Source organism: Malus domestica, chromosome 14 (genome assembly GCF_042453785.1).
Source record: "Malus domestica chromosome 14, GDT2T_hap1".
Taxonomy (NCBI): Eukaryota; Viridiplantae; Streptophyta; class Magnoliopsida; order Rosales; family Rosaceae; genus Malus; species Malus domestica.
Window position 1 is genome coordinate 18,496,591 of NC_091674.1, and position 23,809 is coordinate 18,520,399.

Genomic DNA, 23,809 nt, shown 5'->3' on the forward strand with positions numbered 1-23,809 from the left:
TTAAAATAGGTTGTATTGATACTTGTTGCAATAACAAGATTTCAGTACTCAACAAACAAAAAGAACAAGAAAATCTTCTTATTGAATTAATTAGCAAGGTCGATGACCCATAATTAAAATCCTTTTACCTTCAGAAACTAAAGAAATTAGTTTCTCCCGAAGAACCCGGCACTAGCCAATCCCAACAAATTCCAAAAATCTCTATGAGCACAACCTTGGAAAGGTTCAATAAGTCTAAGAAAGAAATCACAGTTAAAGATCTCTAAAGAGAAATTAATAAAATCAAAGACGAAATTAATTTTTTAAAATCTGAAAATTTAGAAATCCGTACTAACCTTAGTAAGATCCAAACTCAAACACTCATCAAAGAAGAAGAATGCAGTAGTTCTTCTTCTTATCACTATTCAAATGCTCAATCAAGCAAACACTCAACACAAGACCTAGTCTTAGTTCTCTTAAACAAGATAAGAATTCAGAAATGGTATTCTAAAATTAAAATAATAATTGAAGATTTTCATTTAGAAACAATTGCTTTGATTGATTCCAATGTAGACTTGAATTGTATTCAAGAATGATTGATTCCTACTAAGTATTTTCATAAGTCAACAGAGATACTTAGTGTTACTAACCAATCACCAATGCAATTAAAATACGAAATACCTAAAGCACATGTTTGTCAAAGTAATATCTGTCTTAAAACCCCATTTGTTTTTATTAAAAACATTTCAGATCCAGTCATATTAGGTCTCCCTTTCATAGCACTTATATATCCTTTTAAGGTTCATTACAATCGAATTACCATTAGAGTCTTATGACAGGAAGTCACATTTGAGTTTTGCTTGGAAACAGACCTCAAAAAATTAAGACACTTACAAACAAATAATGTATAAAAAACCATTAGTATAATTACTAATAAGTCACAACACATTAATTTCCTAAAAGAAGAAATTCATCATAAACGAATTAAAGAACAGCTAACAAATAAGTCTTTGTTAGAAACTATTGACAATTTTCAAAAGAAACTTGTTAATGATATCTGTTCTGATATTCCCAACGCCTTTTGGCACTACAAGTAACATATTGTTAAATTTCCTTACATAAAGGAGTTTAATGAATCAAAAATTCCAACCAAAGCCATACCTATCCAAATGAGTCAAGAAGTCATGGAATTCTACAAAACAGATATCCAATAACTTCTTAATAAAGAAATTATTAGAAAGAGGAAATCACCATGGTCATGCCCTGCATTTTATGTTCAGAAAAACACAGAATTGGAAAGAGTGACTTCTAGATTAGTTATTAACCATAAACCTTTGAATGAAGTTTTGGAATGGATTCAATATCCAATTCCCAACAAAAGAGATTTGATAAAAAGGCTTTCTCAAGCAGTTATTTTTTCAAAATTTGATATGAAATTAGGTTTTTGGCAAATTCAAATACATGAATCTGATAAATACAAAATATCTTTTGTAACACCTTTCGGTCATTATAAATGGAATATAATGTCTTTCAGCCTTAAAAATGCTCCCAGCGAATTTCAAAATATCATGAATGAGATTTCTAATCAATATAACCATTTTTCAATTGTTTACATTGATGATGTCCTTATTTATTCAAAATCAATAGATGAACATTGGAAACATTTACATATTTTTGTTAGAATAATCAAGTCTAATGGATTAGTTGTTTCTGCATCAAAGATTAAGTTATTCCAGACTAAGATTAGGTTCTTAGGATACAATATTTATCGGTCTACCATTCAACCTATTGATAGAGTTATTCAATTTGTCGATAAATTCCCGGATCAGATTACTGACAAAACCCAGTTACAAAGATTCCTTGGATCATTAAACTATGTTTCAGAATTCTATCTTCGTCTCAGACAACAATGTAAACCTTTATTTGATCGTCTTAAAGATAATTCCCCATCATGATCTCCCATTCATACTTCCATTGTTAAACAGATCAAATCACATGTTAAGACATTGCCCTGTCTTGGCATTCCAACTCCCAACTCATTTTAAATAGTTGAAACCGATGCATCTGATATTGGTTACAAAGGTATCCTCAAACAGTCAATTTCTTCCGGATCTCCTGAACAAATTGTTCGTTTCCATTCAGGAGTATGAAATCCATCACAGAGTAATTATAGTACTATTAAGAAAGATATATTATCTATTATATTATGCATTAGCAAATTTCAAGATGATTTATTAAATCAAAATTTTTTAGTCCGTGTCGATTGCAAATCTGCAAAACATGCTTTACAAAAAGATGATCAAAACATTGAATCCAAACAGATTTTTGCATGGTGGCAAGCCATATTAAGCATTTTCGATTTTAACATTGAGTACATTAAAGACAGCCACAATAGCATTCCTGATTTCCTAACAAGAGAATTTTTGCAGGGGAAGAATTTCGGGACAAAAGCCTAATCAAAGAAGGCTTCCAATCACTTTACCACCACCAAAATAGGAATCTATTCCCGATTCCTCTTCGGCCTTAGCCATAACCAACCGATTCACTCCTTTAGGATCCACAGTAGGTAGTTTTCGACCAAATTACCAAACACCAAGACCAAATTACCAAACGGCATTAGTCAGTCAGTATGATCTTTATTCATCCCACTATCCATCTTCATCCAACCCATCAATTAGTTATACTAAAACATCTTCATATGTCAATAAATCATCCAAGGAATACCTTTTCAGCATACCTCCCAATATTTCCCAGGAACAAACACCAGCCAAAATAGCCAAAACGGTATTCCCAGCCAATTTCCATAATCTACCAAATGCATCACATAAAACCCTTAAATATTATCAAGCCATCCTCAATGAGATTGAATCCATTGCTATTAAGCCAATTTTCAATACAACTCATGCCAACAAAATTCTTTACCATTCCCTTCACATTGGAAAATTCCTAATAGAAACATAATGGGAATTCCCCCTTTAACAATCCAAACCCCTTCATTCTCAGCATGTCCTTATTTCCAATAACAAATACAATTATTTTGATTATATCGACCCTTGGTCTAACATTTTCCTGCATCAAACATAAGATTTTAGTCATTCATGGTTTGTTACTTTTGATAAAAGTTTCATATTGAATTTCCTAGCATGGTTTTCTAGATTTTAGTCATTCATGGTTTGTTACTTTTGATAAAAGTTTCAGATTGAATTTCCTAGCATGGTTTCCCAGATGGTGGTCTTCTCATTCACGTTTTATAGGAAAATTTCCAAAAGAAATTTGACAAAAGCAGATTCAACCATTATCACCCTTCTTCCATTGTTCATGGCCAAATACAAAATCCCGTGGATTATGAAGTTGAAATTGATGAAGTCTATATATATATATGTATTGTAGCCTAATCTAAGTGCTTATGATTTTATCATGGGATTACATTTTGGTGTTTTTTTTTTTTTTGTTTTTTTTTTTGTATGTGGAGATTAGGCTACAATATTATGATGCAATGCTAAACCATTATTTGGTCAAAACAGTAACAGAATGACTTGGGCTTTGTGATTAATTATTACTAACCGAAAATTAAGCTAAAGCTCTTAAAATTAGCAAAACACCAAATTACTAGTTTGTACAAACATTTCCTCCCACTTCTCAATTTTTCTGGCTTTTTCTAAAAGCAATTTACAATAATTAACAAGAAAAACTTATCCGCATAAAATTACTTCTTTTTTCTGGTTCCCCTTTTGGCCTCTTTGATTTGAGTACGATTAACCAACAGCAATATTCACTTGACCCCTGCTCCAATTTTCCCGCCAAAAAAGCATGCGGGAAAAGATCAAGGCCGTTAAAGCCCACCTCCTTTGCCTTGATCCGACGACTTGCGTGACATCTCAACTGACATTTTTTTCGTTCGAGGAATCGCTCACTGACCGAGATATCCGGTTGGTGTCCGAATCTTAAACCAAAATAAATAAAGACGAAAAATTATAATTAAATTAAAATTGGAGAAAATTATTATAAATAATATGAAATAATTGATAAATAAAAGAATGGAAATTAAAATTAAAATTACCACGGGAGGCATTGAAGGAACGCTTGCAATGCAGGATGGCACTTTGGATTCCGTCCTGCTGCTGAAGCAGCGAATCATCTCTCCTCTGCGCGACTAAGGCGGCCGATGGGGCCGCGGCTACGGCGGAGGAAGCGGACCGGCTCTTCCCCAATTGCTTGCAGACCACTCTCAGCCCTGCCGGAAAGTTCCCCTGCTTCTGACCACTCTTCGCATTGCTCGCCGTCGCCGGCGGCGGCTCTGAAACTTCACTTTCCGACTGGGGCTTCTCGGCCTGATTCGAAGCCAGCGCCGTCGAGCCGTTCAAGTTGAGCTGCCCGGACAATCTCAGCTTCTCACCATACCTCTTTGAAACGCGAACGTAGAGAGGCTTCACCATTTTCAAGTACTTTTGCATTACCTCTTTGGGAAAGCGCTTTTCCTCAGAAGCCGATTCTTCAGAAGCGGTTATCGGCGGCGGCTTCCGCTGGGTCGTATGCGACTTATTAGTTGCAGAGATTCTGGAGTTGTTGTCTCTGGCAAACAAAGACACAATGGGAACCTCCTGAACCTTGAATTTCACCGTGAAAAGCTTCCCCTGCTGCTTCTGCTTTTGCGACGGTTCCTCTTGCGGTGGTTTTTCCTGGGGTTTTTGCGGTGGTTCTTTCGCCACCGCCGCAACAGATCCAGCCGCCGGCAGCTCCGTTTTCCCTGGTTTTTCCGACCCGTTTGAATTCGACTTCGATTTCTTCAAACCCAGCATGAAAACACGAAATTTGGTGGCCGATTTCAATAATGAGACGGCGAATTGGGGCTTGGAGTTAGATTCTTCAGATGGGTTGAACTCAATCGACGAGTGCTCGATAGGCACAAGCTTCCCTTTGAAGAACAAGTCGTCGGAGGGAGAGAGAGTCAGATTCGGGTCGACCGTTCTGTCCTGGGTCGACCCGGAAGGGACGGTGAAGTTAAACTCCCCCTCTCCATCCTCACTGTCATCAGACTCCTCGTCGTCGTCGTCGTCGCCGCCGCCGCTGTCGTCTTCTTGCCGGACATCCTCGTTGCAGTCATCCTCTTGCCGAGCTTCCTCGTCGTGGTTTTGAGCAGCCGCTTCGTCTTCGTCGGGGACGGCGAACTCTAAGTCGAAGAAAGGCCGGTCGTCGTTGTCGCTGTCACTGTCTTCGTCGTCGTTTTGGGCAACGGCGGTGAGGATTGTGGTGGTGGTGGTGGTGGTGGTGTGCATGTTAGCAGAACCAACCGTGTCTATGCTGTTAGGAACGGGGGTGGCAGCAAGTAGGCCACCGCTGCGCCAGTACTTGAGGAAGCTGAAAGTTTCCATGGTTGGGAGAGCCAGTATAAGGCAGAAGAAGTGGGTATACTGAGTTAAAAGAGAGAGGAAAGAGGCAGGGTTTGCTTAGATGAATGGGTTTGCAGAGGGAGAAGCACCAGTACCACTACTGAAAATGTAAAGAGACTGGGGTAGAGAGAGAGAGAGAGAGAGAGAGGTAAAAGTGGAGGGTTTGCTTAGATGAATGGGTTTGCAGAGGGAGAAGCACCAGTACCACTACTGAAAATGTAAGAGACTGGGGTAGAGAGAGAGAGAGAGAGAGAGAGAGAGGTAAAAGTGGAGAGAGAGGGGTAGGTTTAAATTTGTTTGGAGTGAATACGGGCCGGGGGTTGCATTCCGGGCAGCAGAGTAATGTGAGGGGAACAGTTCCCGATAATAAATCAAACATCAACTTTTCAATTTTTTAATTTCTTTAATTTTATCTACAAAGTTAATCATTCTAACATTATCCAATGGACAGAGACATAATTAATAGGGAGATTCTAGCATTATCCTATTTGTCTACTCTCCATCTACTACTAATCTTTCGCATTGCAATTTTTCTTGTATGGAGGAGATGGAGGAGGTACGTGTCGATGTTTCGTTGATTTTTCAATAGTTAGACTTTTCGTATAAAAATTTAATTGATATTTCACCATTCGACCTTGCATAATATTCACCCTACTGAGTAGTATGTACCTAAAAATGTTATTAACGCCTGTGATTAATCATAAAATCAACAAATTAAGTGAGTTATTGCAGCGACAAGCACCCACGTGCACTGTGGGTACGTAGCCTATATGTGTAAGCAGTGACTGTACTTAGCATTTTTCTAATAAAATTGAACAAAAATAAGTTATCTATCCACGACATTATATTGCGTTTTTTCATCTTTGTCTCTTTACATTACAACCTGTGAAGATAGTATGCTCGTGTCTATATAACTATAACTAATTAGTGCTCATTTCAACTGTGAAATTACCATTCCTGATGTGTGAAAATAATAAATTGCTCCACCATTTCATACAACATCTAATGAAACTTACCAAAACATAACTAATGCTTAATGCTGGCAATTATTTTTCACATTTATAATATTCTTTTTTTCCAATATTTTGATAATGCTGGTTGTGGTAGAACCCATATTGCACATGACATGATTAATTACTGATTTCTGAATTTTGGGTCAGATATATCCGTGGCAAAAAGTGAAGTGACACTAAAGGAAAATCAATTATTAGGAGCAGTCAATTAGGAGCAAATTAAAAGATGGGAACTTTAACGAAAAACATCTGGTACTGTTCACTTTAACGAAAAATCACATTTTTACACTAAAAAGTCAATCTTTGTACTATTCACTTTACCCTTTATTTTGTCTTTATCATTAAAACTCAAAATTTTCAAGCCATTTTCATTAGTTTTCCTTTAAAAGAATTGCATCTATTAATGAGTTTTTAAAAGAATCGCATCTATTGATATGGCCAAGCAAAAGGCAATGCTGCTTCCAATTTCAAGTTCATATAAATTTCTGTGGACACGGCCAATTGCTGCCAGAAGAACAAAAGGGCCTTCATTGGTCGTTTCGTGTCAATAATTTACAGACATTTGTAAAATGTAAGATTCTAAAAAACGTTAGGCGTTAGTTGGGTGACGGATTGGGGTTTAGCGCCTAGGCGCCTAGGCGGGATCCAGGCAGCCGCATATGCGGACTAGGCAGATTTAAGTAAATATATTATATTTGTGGATTTAAGTAAATCTATTATATTTCGTGTAAATAAATATATGTTTATACTTAAAATATATATAATTTCATCATAAACTAAAATAACATATATATTATGAAGTATTGGAACATAATGAAGGTATAGGGAACAAGCATATAGTGTGTGTTCATTTAACTATTCAGCAAATCTCTTATAATTTATTGAAAAAAATAAAATACAAAATGAAAGTTATCTATTTTATATCTAAGTGATTTGCAACCTAAGCGAGTTCCTAGGCCGGTGCCTCAGCAGGCCTAGGCGTCTTTTCTTAATTATCAAAAGCCTAGGCATTAATAAGAGTGATGATCAGCTGCTTAGTGTTTAGGCGGAACCTAGACAATGTTAGACGAAGATTTTTAGAACAGTGGTAAAATGTATGAACATGTGGTCGTATATAGAACAAAACGTCACGATAGTGATAGTTTACTGTGCTGTTACTCTACAAAACTCATCACACTCTCCAAAACCCATCAAGTATTCTATATGTTACTATTACTTGACACCGATATCGTGCCCATTTTTTTAGAATACCAAAGCACAGTGGCATGGTGAAGTTTCCATAAAGGGAGGAGTAAAAACGCAAAGAATGCAAGAAAACAAACAGAACAGGCTTCAATCCCTTTGTTTACGCCTTTACCTTTGAACTTTGAGGCTACACAAAGCTCTCTGGTCGAAAGCCTGCATGGGTCTTGAAAGTGAGTCCTTTATTACCAAAAAAAATAAAATAAATAACAAATAGCAAAGTGAGACCTTTGACATTGCTTCGACAAACTAGGGTATGTTTGAAAATTCCGATAAGGTGAAATACACTTCCACACAATTAAGAGCGTTTTTAACTACATTTGGTTAAATAAACTTAAAAATGGTCTATGTTTGTAAAATACTTTTAAAAAATTAAACACTTTCAAATAGTTTTCCAAACAGTACTAAAGCATGGGAAATTAAACTTTGACATTGTTAATAAAATAATTTAAAGCTGGTTTGGGGTTGCTTAATTTTTTTTTTTTAAATAGCTTCTTAAAAAAGTTTTGCCTTTAATGTGTTTAGTAAATGAAAAAAAATGGTTTTTTTTTAAAAAAAAAATTTATGGGTTCAAAACAACAGAAAATACAAGCAGCTTTACACATGCTTCTCAAAAAACCTTTTTTTGCTTTTTTGTAAGCAGGTGAATAATACCAATTAACGAAATTTTCATATTGACAATTCTACCCCGTTCTTTTTTTCTTTGCTAAAAACACTTTTAGTACTATAGTTTACAAAATACTTATATATTTTTTATTCACTGTTGTTATTCTCACATCACAATAGAAGCAATTTAAAGAAAAAACACAACAACCTCAAACTAGCTCTTGTACGCTTATGGGAAAAATACTTGACACTCTTGAGACAAAAAACTGAAGTTATTTCACATACAAAAATATAATTAAATACTAATTATAACAATGACGGCGCTATTCACACACCTTTGTTAATTTTTAGTCATTAATCTTCTTCAATTCATTCAATCTTCTGATCGAAAATTAAGAGAAACGTGTGAGAAATAAAAATGAATGTATAAATTGCACTACACTTATAACAAACATGTTTATGAGCAAAGTTGAAGTTTGTTAGTATGACTTTTACAAGCTGTTCAATATTCTAGAATTTTTTTTTTTTTTTATGGGTCAGAACAATTTTCTAGATTAATAATTATTTCTTATTCAATCTACACAGTAGTTCTGAAATATTAGGCCGAAATGCTCTGTGTGGACAGAAAAATTATTTCCCGCACGAAGATTTGATAAATAAAGAGGCAAGATCTTGTTGCCATTGCATTAAGTCAGTCAGCAACAGGGCCACAGTTGGAAGGCTCCAGCCGAAGACAAGTAGTAAGCACAAGGCATGCTATTCAACAACACGTGGCGGACATGCAAGTAGGGGGCATGGAATTCGAACTCTATGTTGAGTGATATATAGGATTTCAATATAAAGAGAGATATTTCAGTGTGACCGAAACACGTACATTACGTATTATTATACAAATTATGAGATATGTGGGTTAAAAAGTTAATAACTTAAAAACAATAAAATAAAATTTCTCACCACTTATATAAAAACACGTGGTACCACTCGTATACCGATCACAATGAATTTTTTTTTTCCAATATAAGTAGCGATATTCACACACTCTTTTTAATTTGCAGCAATCTGATTGAATGAAATAATGAAACTCAATAATCAAAATTAATAAAGATGTTTAAGAAGTAAAATACATAGGGTGAATAACATTACACTTCCTCACCACAAAACAAGAGACTTTCTTAGATATTTCAGATATCTGAGTAATTTGAACATTTTGACCATTAGTTTTTTTTTTAATTTAAAAATATAAAAAATAAAGATTTAACAATTAAAATATCTAAGAAAGTCTTAACAAAGTCTAAATTTTTTTAAACAGAAGTCCCGATTTGTTTAAACAGAAGTCCCGATTTGTTTTGTGAAGTATGTCGATGCAAATTTCCGCCGTCTTCAGTCTTAACAAAAATGCACCTGCAAAACAATCAACACCTTTGATCAGAGACCTAAGCCCCACGCGCCCACAAGGTGGGGGGGGGGATTAGGTCAATGGATCTCTGATGCCTAAGTTAGTTTCTCTGAGAAAGTAAAGTGTTTAGGGCCTTTTTAGGGTTGCCAAAACTCTCAAAATTTGGTAGAATATGGGGTATTTATAGGGATAGGGCTGGCCATAGTGTGTAATAGAGAGATATTCTCTAAATATTCCCAAGATATTAAATAGGAAATAATATCTTGAGATAATGGTGTAATTATCCTTAATTTATTTAAATTAGGATTACTTACTTGGTTGGAGTCAATCTTCAATTGGGAATGTATTACAAATAGGATTTGGGTAATTAATCCTTATCTTTAATTCCTTGTCAAGGGCAAGTGAGTTGTGGGCAGTCGTATTCAGCTGTTGAGACCTCTAGGGATGTGAGCTGTGCGTGAGAGTATTTGAGAAGCCTACACATTTATTGAGAGCAATCTTGTCTTTCTTGAATAAAAGTCCACGTGTTGCCTTTAGAATTTTTGGGATTATTTTAGGCTCCATAAATGCCCCCACACCTACTATGCTACATGCAGGAAAAGGATAGTAGGTGTAGGAATCCTAACTTGCTTAGGGTTGTAGAGTTGTTTCCCAATTTGAACTTGATCTTCTTTCTAGATAGACTTCTTCTAGGAAAAGGAAAAGGAAAATAATTGCCCCCAATACCTATTTAATTCTGCCTTAAGAAGGGAATTTGGAGAACAATCATTATTCCAACAAGGAAGAGAAGCCAAAGGAAAGTTTTATTCCCCCTCTCATACTGTTCTTCTTTTCTTGCCCTTGCAAAGAGTCGTCTCTTGTTGTAGTCCTTCTTCTTCGCCCCAAGGTAAGAAAAATTTGAATTTTATTCTTCTTGAATTTTTTGGAAGTCTTTAGACTTGAAAAATTGGCTCGACAGGGCCGTGGATATAGGTGACACGTGGCAAGGAGCCGTTGGGTTGCTTGGTGGCGCGGCACGGGTTGGCTCGGCTTTGCCGAGATACTGGCGGCTTGAAATGGGCTTGGTGCACGGTTGGCGTAGGCCAGGTGACATGATGCTAGGCTTGGGCCTGCTGGAAATTGAAGGAGAGGAGGAGAGGCCGGCATGGGCCGGGTTTCTTGCTGGTGTGCTAAGAGGCCTGGGTTTGCCTTGGAGTGTACTGGGCACAGGAGAATGAGGGGAAAGAAGCTCAGGCCTCCCCTCATGTTGGGCTGGAACGGCTTGAGCCATGGGCACGAGAGAGAGCATAAGGGCCGTGAGGGGCACTAGGCTTGCGGTCCTTTTTTTTTATTCTCTTTTCGCAAGTTGCCTTCTAAATATTTTTCCTCGTACTTTTTTGCAGAGACTTTGAAATGTCTTCTTCTGACCGCAAAAGTGACGAATATCCTCCACCTTTGTACCGTCAAGGTGGTTCTTCTGGCAAGGTGGGTTACTTCAAAGCTGCACATGTCAAGATCAATTCCGATGAGTTGTTTCATGAATTTCTTGAGGTGTACAAGCAAGCGATTCTACTAGGGGTTCGCGTTAAGCGGGTGACAGATGATAGCGGCCATGAGCCATACGACGAGGGTGCTTCTGCTAAGAAGAAAGCTATCAAATTCCATCCGTACTACTTCGTGTTGGGATTTACTTTTCTCATGCCACGTCTTTTCTAGGAGGTGATCTGCTCCATGAAATGTTAGCCTGCTCAGTGCTCCCCAAATGCAATTCGTGCGATCGTGGGATTCTCAAACTCAAGCAAAATCTTTGATCTTGGCTTGACCATAAATGAGTTTTAGTACTTCTTTGAGATCGGCCACAAGGAAGGTGTGAGGCGGTTGAGATCTCGCCATAGGCTACTCGATGCTTCTAGCAAAGGTGATCATGAGTGGATGAAAGATACCTTGGAGGTGAGCAGGGAGTAGGAATCTAACTCTTCTCCTGAGCTGCATGTCCCGACTACCTTTATAATTGGTAAGTGAACTGCTTCATTCTTGTCCTGCTTGAATTTTTTGTTGAGTTGCTCCATGACTTCAATCTATTGATCGTCTTTCTTACTTTGCGTAGATTCAGAGTTTGGCTTAACTCCAAGAACTTTGGCATATATGAAGAAAGTGCACATCGCCTTGGGGGCATTCATGCTGAGTACCGTGAATGGCCCTGGCTGCTTAGCCCTGTTCATCGAGAGAAAGGTGGCCTACCTCTAAGGAAGAGATAAAGTGGATAAAGGATGAGGAGTTGGCTTACCCGATCGCTGCTGTAGAGCCTGCTGCCAATGGGGGTGGAAATAAGAGGTCTTTCTCACCCTCTTGTGAGCCTTCGGCTAAGCAGAAGTCAAAGACTTCTTCTGCTGCTTGTGGAAGCTCATCTGCTGTCGAGAAGCTTGTTTTTTTATCTAACTTCCCCCAAGGGGGCAGAGAAGACCGTTGAGCCTGAGCTTGTGAAACCAGCTACTGCGAAGGTGACCGCATCCATTACTAAAAACCTTGCCCATCGAAAGGGTTCGGTGACGCCTCCGGTGTCTGAGTTTGTATAGAAACGTCCGTCGGGAGCTAAGTCTGGTTTCGCTTCTGAGAGGCTTGCCGTTATGAAGAGCGGGAATGTGGATTCTACTGCTAAGGTGGCGCTTGGGCCTGTTCCTCCTTCTGCCGTGGCTGGCTCGCCTGCTTAGAAGGGGAAATTTACTTGCATGGGCAGTTGCAAGAGATTCACTTAGTTTAAGGCTGAAGAGTTTCCCGAGGTTTTTGCTCTGCTGAAGCCTGACCTACTTAAGGACATCGATGTATGCGCCAAGTTCGTTGACAATGTTGGGAAAGTTGTCATCCACTCAAACTCCTTTGCAAATTGTCCTGCCTACTCGAGAAGGTCCTCCTTGATTACTACAATGCATAAGACTTTGATCCTGGCGGCTGAGTCTATGTGCATTAATTAAGATGTTGTCAAGTGTGCTAAGAAGGCCGAAATGGCATTGGTGGCTTAACTTATTTAAGCTTCTGAAAAGATAGAGAAACTCAAATATGAACTAGTCGTTTTGAAGGGGTTTGATGTCTCTACCCCTACTTCTTTGCAGCTAGAGATCGCTCATCGTGTTTCTCCGGTGGTCGAGGACCTTGAACGTGTTAATTCGGAACTACGATTTGCTTGTTTTGCCAATGACGATGAGCTTATCTTCATGTATGTTGAAGTGTCTTGTCTCAATGAGGTTGCTGGTAAGCTTGAGTCCAAGGAGGTGGATCTGCAAAGTGCGTTGTTTGCTAGCGATAACCTGAAAAAAGAACTAGATAAACTGTAAGGTGCTCACACTGGGCTTGTTGAGGAAAATGTGTAGCTGAAGAATGAGAAACCTGGTCACGAAGTGGAGCTCGCTTCATGTCAGGCCGATTTCTACAAGCTTGGCTTTGTAGACCATCTTTAGGGGAGGCCGTCAGATTATGAGTTTTATGAGAAGGACTTCAAGACTTTTTCCATTTCTTCATTTAATCTGCTTGATTTCTCGTTTAAGGCTGCCTTTGGTGGAATAGTTGAAGGTCAGGTAGTCCAGGTAGGGGTGGCTAAGGATAAACTGATGGAAGCTTTGGCTACTAGGAGCGGTGCGGTTGCTAAAAGCGTGGCAGTCGAGGAACCAGTGGTTGCGTAGGCTGCCAAGGAGTAGTCTTTTTGCTTAGACTTAGGAATTTTCTTCTTTTCCTTTTTGTTCTACTTTATTTGAACTTTGTTGGCCTTTAAGCCGATTTTTCAATTTGCTAGAAATTTAATAAACAGTTTTCCTTGTTTTGCTTCATCCTTTTGTTTCGCCATGTTTTTTCGCAAAACTTTATCCTACGATGTTCGTCTGGTGAACTGCCTCAATGAAGCAACTGATCCCACGTCGTCACTTAGGTTTTAGCTTTGTCTTTGGAGCTTCTAGAGCTTTACTTGTAAGAGGAAAATGCAAGATTTTTAACTTATAGAGCCGACGGCCGAACTCGTTGCCTCCGTAGGAAGCAGGTGAGTTCGCGTAACAACTATAGTTATGAATCAAGGCTTTGGATGGTTTCATGAGCTTTAGCCCTCCTGGGGTATGTTGCAAGATTTTTAACTTATAGAGCTGTTTGTCGGATTCTTGCTTCTCATAGAAAGCAGATGAGGTCTGTGTAGCTACTATAGTTAAAACTCGACTTTAGTGGCTTCTTGAGCTTTAGCCCTCCCGTGGCACATTGCGAGATTTTTGACTTATAGAGCCATTGGCTGAACTCGTGCTTCTCGTAAGAAGTAGAGGAGGTCCGCATAACTGCTATATTCATGACACTCGACTTTATTCCAGCAAAACTTAAATTGTAGATTGTCGGCAGGAAGCACTACTTTTAAGTAAGTGAGTCCGCGTAGTCATAGCAGGCGTAAGTCTCGGCTTACGGATTGCCTTGGGCCAGCCATTGGGTTGTCAGCCGGGCACTTACTTATAGAAGCAGACGACCCACATAACCACTTCAGGCGTCGTCCCTGGCTCTCGGAGGCATTTTAGGCGTGAGGTGTAGGCGAAATCGAGCCTAAAAAGCCATATCCTTTCGAGTCGTAACTTTGATTTCATAGGTTGCTTAATTAGTATTGTAACATTTTAAAACTAAGTCACTTCATGAAGATTTGCACATCGAGGACAAACCATCTTGTCACACAAATTCTTTCATGGGCAGGGGTCCTACACTTAGCGTCTCTTCCAGTTAAAGACCCGGGATCCTAGGGAATTGAATCCTTCAGTTAGCTAAGTCTATTCCAAGGGAAGAACTATCGTGGTCAATTCTAGGAGTCGTTTGGCTCAAATAGTTACTGTATTTAGGGGAAACTGAGCAGTCATACCACCCATCCATGTCTGGATAGTCTGGATTAGTTTACCCTCTTGTATTGGAGAGCACACGCTATGTCTGAATGAGCAGAAGGCATCTTTTGCTTGTAGTTTACCCTTTGCGCTTGAGAGCCTACACCATGTCTGCAGGGTAGCGGGCGTCTTCTGCTTGTCATACGGTTGATTAGTTTACCCTCTCGCGCGGTGGATGTCTTCTGCTTGTCACAGGGTTGGTCAGTCTGTTTATGCATTTAGCCTAAGCTTATGAATAATTCCTTTAATCGTCATTGAAAATAGAGGCTTTTATTAACTTTGCTCGTAGGCAGTAATGGCATAACAACTGATAATTTTCAGCATGCGAGGTTTTGTTCGTCGAGCTGCTTAAGTCTTCAAACTTTTTTCATCTTAAACGGGGTCCAAGGAATGGTGAGGGGTCACACGTAGTACTTTCTCAGGTTGTAGGCATTCCACTGCTTGTCAATTTCTTTGTCGCTCATAGAGGTGAGGGTGTAGCTTCATTTTTCGCCTACTTGACCGATTTTGTACGAACCTTCCCAGATGGGAGCCATTTTTTGGAGTCTTCCCAGCGAGCAATGATGAAGGCTTGTCTTATGACTAAGTCTCTTAGCTTGAACTGCCAGATTTTTACCCTCTTGTCATAGTTGAATAGGAGCTGCTGTTAATAGGCTACAATGCGGGTGATAACCATGTTACACTCTTCCTCTGCCAGCTCTAAGTTAGTGGCAATTTCCTTTTTGTTCTGCTCAAAATTAGACTGCCCACGTACCCTTGAGCGGGATCAAGCCTCTCGTAGTTCACATTTTCTAAAATTAAACAAAATCTGAATATATTTCGTTAATCCAACATATACCAAAATCGTATTAATATTCAAACCACAGCAATTTGATCTCAAAAAACATAATTAGGATAACGACATTCGCATAAGGAACAATTGTCGGCTCCCTGGCCGTGCGCTGCGGATGGCGGTCGGCCGTCTCGACTCGCCGAAAAATTCAATTATTTCTAAAAATTCTAAAAAAATACAAAAATGAAGATCTCAATGATTAGAGCAACTTTCATACCTGCGACCAAGGCCAATTTGGTCGGGAAACACCTCAAAATGCCCACGAACCGTCAGAAACCCTTGTTTTTTAGTGTTCTTGATTCGTCTCCAAAACAACTTTGACGCCCTAACCAATGAATGGGCTTTGTTCCAGACCTCAAGGGGAGTCTAATTGTGGTATTAATTTGATGGAATCGTTTCAGAATTGGGGAAACAAAGGCACGGGTTCATCACATCCACCGGTGCGGTTTTACCAAATTCAAGGCCAAATTACAGGGTTTTTGGGGTGTAATAGGAAGATGGAATGATTGGGTTTGAAGTAAGGATCAATTTGGCACCCTTCCTGTAGTCTAAGGTGGCCGGAATCAAAAGATCCGATCGGGTCGGGTCGTAAGTATAACCGGGTCGAAGGATCCGGTGCACTTCCTTCCTCTCCTTTCCCCTCCTTTCTCTATTCTCTCATTGGTCACTCTCTCATTACCCCTTTTCTGATTGGCTCCTCTCTCCTTCCTTTATCTCCTTTATCTTCCATCTCCACCGCCTAACTTTTCTTACTTTGAATCTGGGCCACACACGTGGCCTTTCGGATTTGGTTCCAAAAATCTGGAGCATTCTAGAATTGATAAATTTACAATTTTATCCCCGACTTTAAACGTTAATAACTTCTTCGTTCTAACTCCGTTTCACAAACGGTTTGCGCCAACGCGTTCGTGAGGTCGAGCTCTATTCAAAAATATAAATTTTGATCTCGAAAGGTCTACATATTTTAAATAATTAAGGTCCAAACTTTAAACATCGTAACTAGTTTAATTTAAAACTAAACTTACACAAATTATTATAAATTCTTGAAAAATCATATAAAAGCTCAATAATACAAATACGTTGATTATTATAATTTTCAGAAACAAAACTTTAAAATTTCTTGATTGAATTCTTCATAATCATAAATCGATTTATTTTCGATTTTCTCCACATATGCATAATTATGAATATATAATTCATATATTTAAATTTTCAGGGTATTACAATCACCCCCGGTTAAAATAAATCTGGTCCCTGAGATTTCAACCACTGTGTAAGGATAAGGCATTTTAATCAATCCGCAGTACCATTATTCTTGAACGAAAACAAAATCTATTCTAGGATTTTATTCATATTCTCATGTGAACCCAACTAACCATCTCAATCATATAGCCATAAAATATGCTCACGTCATCAATGCCGACACAATAACGAATCCAAACAACAAACGTAAATATGATGTTGTATGTATCATGCACACAATTTGGAAATAGTCATCAGAGTGACACAAGAGCTAGGTCACAATTATCTCTTTCATTCTTCCATCACCAAAAATTAAACCAAAAATAGAAAGGGATTTGAATTACTCCCACCATTCCTTTTATAATGAATAAAAGTATATTCCCGTTTACAAGTTTATTGCAATTCAAAATAAAGAAATCAACGAATAAATTCTCGTAATTTCCACTCACCTTCACAATTTCTCAGCCATGTTCATTGGCAGAATAATTATCCGACTCTCTAGCTAGACATCTTAACAAAATCATATCAAACACCAAACTATCATTCTCGTTGGCTAATATAAATACCAAAACATCACCCTACTTCAACCATTTGCTAGATATATAGCATAACGATTGTCATAATTTCCAGCCATAATCATCTTCGGTCAATTTAAATATCAGCCATAATCACTAGTAGCTAAGTAAATATCAAAATTTCAACCAACCATTAAAATTTTCAATCACACCCACAGGGTAATGGAAAGAAGTTTAAAACCAAATATGCAATACCACTAACATTGAACGAAATCAATTTCATTCTATGATGTCATTTCATATACACCATTAAACTAAGTTACCCATAGTAAATTTATAACCTTATCTTTTCTTTCTTTCAATTGGTTCTCTATGAAATTGCTTCAAAATGTAACCATGACTCGAATACTTTATGAGACACACTTCCCAAGCAGTACTCACATTTCATCATTCATAGGAGAGGAATTTATATATTATACAACTTTATTGGCCAACAAGAGTAATCCTTATTAATCACTTAGTCATAAAATACGTGTCCTTCCTCAGGTTCGTTCACAATATCAAATCTATCAATAATAACTCATGACTATGGTAACCAAACCAATCCATTTTGCATTTACAAGCTCTCTCCTACAATTATTCCATCAACAGTTAACATACAATTGAGAAGTCATTTATATTAAACGAACTCTATGTTTCATTCCATAATCTCATTTTCACTATTTCAATTTTAATAACCGAATCATAATCTCATTTTATGAGTTCATTCTTACCCGATAAATTTTCCATCACAATTATTGATAACACCCCTTACCATCACTTTTGGCAACACTAATATCTGAGCTTAAGGTCATAAACAATATTAACACAAATTAAATATCAAATGTCAAGCTATGACTACCATGGCTAATAAATACTAGAATTTCACACCATAATTCGTTAACGGCAAACCAAATCAATCAAATTTATAATTTATGAACCTTTTCCAACAATTCTCCTCATCAACGCAAAAAAAACTCATATGGAAAACATTTATATTAAATGAACTTAGGACCATTCCATGTTTAAATGAAGAAGCCTTATGATCTTTTCACCATCCAACAACAACAACAACAAAGCCTTTTCCCACTAAGTGGGGTCGGCTATATGAATCCTAGAACGCCATTGCGCTCGGTTTTGTGTCATGTCCTCCGTTAGATCCAAGTACTCTAAGTCTTTTCTTAGAGTCTCTTCCAAAGTTTTTCTAGGTCTTCCTCTACCCCTTCGGCCCTGAACCTCTGTCCAGTAGTGACATCTTCGAACCAGAGCGTCAGTAGGCCTTCTTTGCACATGTCCAAATCACCGGAACCGATTTTCTCTCATCTTTCCTTCAATTTCGGCTACTCCTACTTTACCTCGGATATCCTCATTCCCAATCTTATCCTTTCTCGTGTGCCCACACATCCCACGAAGCATCCTCATCTCCGCCACACCCATTTTTTGTACGTGTTAATGCTTCACCGTCCAACATTCTGTGCCATACAACATCGATGACCTTATTGCCGTCCTATAAAATTTTCCCTTGAGCTTCAGTGACCTATGACGGTCACACAACACACCGGATGCACTCTTACACTTCATCCATCCAGCTTGTATTCTATGGTTGAGATCTCCATCTAATTCTCCGTTCTCTTGCACGATAGATCTTAGGTAGCGAAAACGGTCGCTTTTTGTGATCTTTGCTAGATTGCTCCGGTCATTAGTATGGATAAGTATATAAATGGATAGAGATAGGAAAGCGAACACAAGATGTACGTGGTTCACCCAGATTGGCTATGTCCACGGAATAGAGGAGTTCTCATTAATTGTGAAGGGTTTACACAAGTACATAGGTTCAAGCTCTCCTTTAGTGAGTACAAGTGAATGATTTAGTACAAAAGACATTAGGAAATATTGAGGGAGAATGATCTCGTAATCACGAAACTTCTAAGTATCGGAGTGTGGTATCGTCTTGACGTGCCTTATCTGTCTCATAGGTAGATGGGGCATCTTCTCTAGAAGTACTCTTCCTCCATCCCGGGGTGGTATCTTTAACTGGTGAAGATGCACAAGGTAATGTATCAATTTCACTTGAAGCTTACTTGTAGTTTCAGGCTTGGTCAAGCGCGATACAAACCATGTAGTAGGAGTCCCCTAAGTCGCCGAGCTAGGGGATCTGCTGAAAGAGGTGACAGACAAGGTAAGCAATCATAGCTCCGGCTGATTGTTCACAGTCTCCCTATCTTGCAGGCAGCATGAAGGATAAAGAGAAGAAAATGAGAAGAGATGATATGGGATACTTTTGCTTTTGAAGAAGTAACTTTCCACAGGCTTATTCTTGAACTGAGCTGGAGGGTTTTCTGGTTTCCTCCAGAGTATAAGGCCGACTGAAGAATTTGAGGGTCAAAACAAGTCCATCAAATCTAGAGTACGTTCGACCCTGCTGATATGGGATACTTTTGTTTTGACAGAGTAATGGATGTATCGGCACGTGTGCTGTTACGCTTGTCTCCACATGCTTCCTTGTATCCTTCTCCCTTGCCCTATCTGTTCCTCAGGCAGATGCGGTATCTTCCCTGGAAGCATAAGATGTTGAAGATGAGTACTCGAGAGCAATGTCAGGTAAGTAATCAGGTAAGGGGTTCCAGGCAGTCAGTTCCTGGCTGGAAGCTTGATGCCAAGTACTGACTGATTGCTCTCTTTCTCCTTCTCTTGCAGGTAAGAACAAGGTCCAAGGAAAAGACAGGGAAAAAGCATGATATGGGATACTCTTGCTTTTAACCCTGATGATATGAGATATTCTTGCTCTAGTATAGCTTGTTTGCAGAGGGATTATCGGGGGGAAAGAAAGCTGAATATTTCGAAAGGCTTCGTTGGGAGTGCCCTCTCAGATATGAGGAAGGGTTGAGCATTTTTGCAGGTCTGCCTGTCCGTTGGGGATGGAGGTCGACATATATAAGAGTCTCCTTAACAAGTAGTAATGCTATTCCTTTACCCTACTTGGTCGTAGCACGGTAGTGGGAGCTGTCAGCTTCACATGTTTTAACGCTGTCAGAGCACTTTGAAAAAGTGGTTTGTGGTATCTGGAAAGCTGATGTTGCGTGTGAAGATTACAGACAGCTTTATCCAAGGAGATCCGGCTCTTGAAGTTGGGAAAGTGTTGCCTCTTCGGTTTTCGAACAAGCAATCCTATCGGGGATCTGGCTCTCGAGATTCGGAGAACGATGCCTCTTCGATTTTTGAGAAAGCAATCATGCTGGGGGTCTGGCTCTCGAGATTCGGAGAGCGGTGTCTCTTCGATTTTTGAGAAAGTAATCATGTTGGGAGTCTGGCTCTCGAGATTCGGAGGGCGGTGCCTCTTCGATTTTGGAGCAAGCAATCTTGTTGGGAGTGTTTTCTCGAATGTGAGTAAAGGTTGGGCATGTTTGCTAGTCTACCTTGCCACGAAGCACAGAGGTTGACACACAGGGACTTTCCAATTATCCAGCAATGGTACTGTTCCTTTACCCTCTTCGATTTTTGAGAAAGTAGTCATGTTGGGAGTCTGGCTTTCGAGATTCGGAGGACGGTGCCTCTTCGATTTTGGAGCAAGCAATCTTGTTGGGAGTGTTTTCTCGAGTGTGATTAAAGGTTGGGCATGTTTGCTAGTCTACCTTGCCGTGAAGCACAGAGGTTGACACACAGGGACTTTCCAATTATCCAGCAGTGGTACTGTTCCTTTACCCTTGTGGGTAATAATATGGTAGCTAGACCTTCAAAATTTATGTGTCTAAACTTTGTTAGTGTTGTTTCTTTGCTATTCTTTTACCCTTCTTGGTCAGAGCGATGTAGTGGGAGCTGCAAGCTTCACGTGTTCAACTTTGGCAGAGAACTTTGGCAAAGTTATCTGTGGTACCCATGAGCTACTGTTGCGTGTGGGAAGTGGGTGATTGAACAGTAAAACTCATGTGCTTTCTACTTCACCAGAAGTCTTCGACCGAATGCCCATAATTTCCGCAAAGCTGAGTGTGCGTGTGACAGGTGCTGACAAGGATGGAAAAGTAGGCGCCTCTTCGATTTCTGAGATCGGCCCTCGTGGTCTCTGAGCAGCCCAGCTTTTGAGAAAGCAAGTGCCTCTTCGATTTCTGAGATCGGCCTTCGTGGTCTTTGCGCAGCCCAGCTTTTGAGAAAACAAACGCCTCTTCGATTTCTGAGATCGACCCTCGTGCTATCTGAGCAGCCTTGCTTTTGAGAAAGCAAACGCCTCTTCGATTTCTGAGCAGGCACCTCTTCGATTTCTAAAGCTCCGTCGAGTGCAGATTTTTATAGGGGCTGGCATTAAGTTCCAAAGCACACTTGAATCTCCACCAGTAGAAGCTCCATTCTTGCACTTCTAAGATCTTGATTTGTCCGACCTCTTCTCTCTTCAACACCTTTGAAAATGTCTGGCCCCTCCGACCGTCGTTTTGACTTGAACCTTGTTGAAGAGGCAGCCCCGCCTTCTCCTGACAACATATGGCGTCCATCTTTCGTCTCCCCTACTGGTCCTCTTACCGTTGGGGATTCCGTGATGAAGAATGATATGACCGCTACGGTGGTGGCCAGGAACCTTCTCACTCCCAAAGATAACAGACTACTTTCCAAACGGTCTGATGAGTTAGCTGTTAAGGATTCTCTGGCTCTCAGTGTTCAGTGTGCAGGTTCTGTGTCTAATATGGCCCAACGCCTATTTGCTCGAACCCGCCAAGTTGAATCATTGGCGGCTGAAGTGATGAGTCTCAAACAGGAGATTAGAGGGCTCAAACATGAGAATAAACAGTTGCACCGGCTCGCACATGACTATGCTACAAACATGAAGAGGAAGCTTAACCAGATGAAGGAATCTGATGGTCAGGTTTTACTTGATCATCAGAGATTTGTGGGTTTATTCCAAAGGCATTTATTGCCTTCGTCTTCTGGGGCTGTACCGCGTAATGAAGCTCCAAATGATCAACCTCTGATGCCTCATCCTTCTAGGGTTCTGTCCAGTACTGAGGCTCCGAATGATCCCCCTCCGGTGCCTTCTCTTTCTGGGGCTCTACCGACTGCTGAGACTTCTCCTAAGCAACCTTTGTGAAGGCTCACTCTTGTTTGTTTATTTTGACTTATGTATATGTACATATTTGTAGCTTATCGGGGATATCAATAAATAAGTTTTCCTTCATTTCAACGTATTGTGTTAAATACACCAAAGCCTTCTTCGCTAAGTTCTTTGAATTTTCTTTTGTTGAAGCTTTGTGAGTGGAGCATGTAGGTTGAGGTAGTGTTCCCTTAATTTCCTGAGTGAGGAAAACTTCTCGGTTGGAGACTTGGAAAATCCAAGTCACTGAGTGGGATCGGCTATATGAATCTTAGAACGCCATTGTGCTCGGTCCTGTGTCATGTCCTTCGTTAGATCCAAGTACTCTAAGTCTTTTCTTAGAGTCTCTTCCAAAGTTTTCCTAGGTCTTCCTCTACCCCATCGGCCCTGAACCTCTGTCCCATAGTCGCATCTTCTAATCGGAGCGTCAGTAGGCCTTCTTTGCACATGTCCAAACCACCGTAACCGATTTTCTCTCATCTTTCCTTCAATTTCGGCTACTCCTACTTTACCCCGGATATCCTCATTCCTAATCTTATCCTTTCTCGTGTGCCCACACATCCAACGAAGCATCCTCATCTCCGCTACACCCATTTTGTGTACGTGTTGATGCTTCACCGCCCAACATTCTGTGCCATACAGCATCGCCGGCCTTATTGCCATCCTATAAAATTTTCCCTTGAGCTTCAGTGGCATACGGCGGTCACACAACACGCCGGATGCACTCTTCCACTTCATCCATCCAGCTTGTATTCTATGGTTGAGATCTCCATCTAATTCTCCGTTCTTTTGCAAGATAGATCCTAGGTAACGAAAACGGTCGCTCTTTGGTATTTCTTGATCTCCGATCCTCACCCCTAACTCGTTTTGACCTCCATTTGCACTGAACTTGCACTCCATATATTCTGTCTTTGATCGGCTTAGGCGAAGACCTTTAGATTCCAACTCTTCTCTCCAAAGGTTAAGCTTTGCATTTACCCCTTCCTGAGTTTCATCTATCAACACTATATCGTCTGCGAAAAGCATACACCAAGGAATATCATCTTGAATATGTCCTGTTAACTCATCCATTACCAACGCAAAAAGATAAGGACTTAAGGATGAGCCTTGATGTAATCCTACAGTTATGGGAAAGCTTTCAGTTTGTCCTTCATGAGTTCTTACGGCAGTCTTTGCTTCTTCATACATATCCTTTATAGCTTGGATATATGCTACTCGTACTCCTTTCTTCTCTAAAATCCTCCAAAGAATGTCTCTTGGGACCCTATCATACGCTTTCTCTAAATCTATAAAGATCATGTGTAAATCCTTTTTCCCATCTCTATATCTTTCCATCAATCTTCGTAAGAGATAGATTGCCTCCATGGTTGAGCGCCCTGGCATGAACCCGAATTGGTTGTCCGAAACCCGTGTCTCTTGCCTCAATCTATGCTCAATGACTCTCTCCCAAAGCTTCATTGTATGACTCATTAGCTTAATACCCCTATAGTTCATGCAATTTTGTACGTCGCCCTTATTCTTGTAGATAGGCACCAAAGTGCTCGTTCGCCACTCATTTGGCATCTTCTTCGTTTTCAAAATCCTATTGAAAAGGTCAGTGAGCCATG

General features: G+C 39.6%; 1 protein-coding gene across 1 annotated transcript; it reads right to left on the reverse strand.

Annotated features, from left to right (window-relative positions):
* Positions 1 to 3,549: 3,549 nt before the first annotated feature.
* LOC103419050 (probable membrane-associated kinase regulator 2) lies at positions 3,550 to 5,679 on the reverse strand. Its single transcript, XM_008357176.4, has 2 exons — positions 4,040 to 5,679; positions 3,550 to 3,922 (listed from the first exon to the last, which is right to left on the reverse strand). The coding sequence occupies exons 1-2, from the start codon at positions 5,349 to 5,351 to the stop codon at positions 3,858 to 3,860; spliced, it is 1,377 nt and encodes a 458-aa protein (XP_008355398.1). The 5' UTR covers positions 5,352 to 5,679; the 3' UTR covers positions 3,550 to 3,857.
* Positions 5,680 to 23,809: the final 18,130 nt, after the last annotated feature.

What these genes read in the sequence shown, in the direction of transcription:
- LOC103419050 (XM_008357176.4), bottom strand. Translation starts at nt 5,351, where the DNA reads ATGGAAACTTTCAGCTTCCTCAAGTACTGGCGCAGCGGTGGCCTACTT. An exon ending in TTCCTTCAATGCCTCCCGTG is followed by an intron (nt 3,923 to 4,039) that starts GTAATTTTAATT and finishes TTTTGGTTTAAG; the next exon opens with ATTCGGACACCAACCGGATA.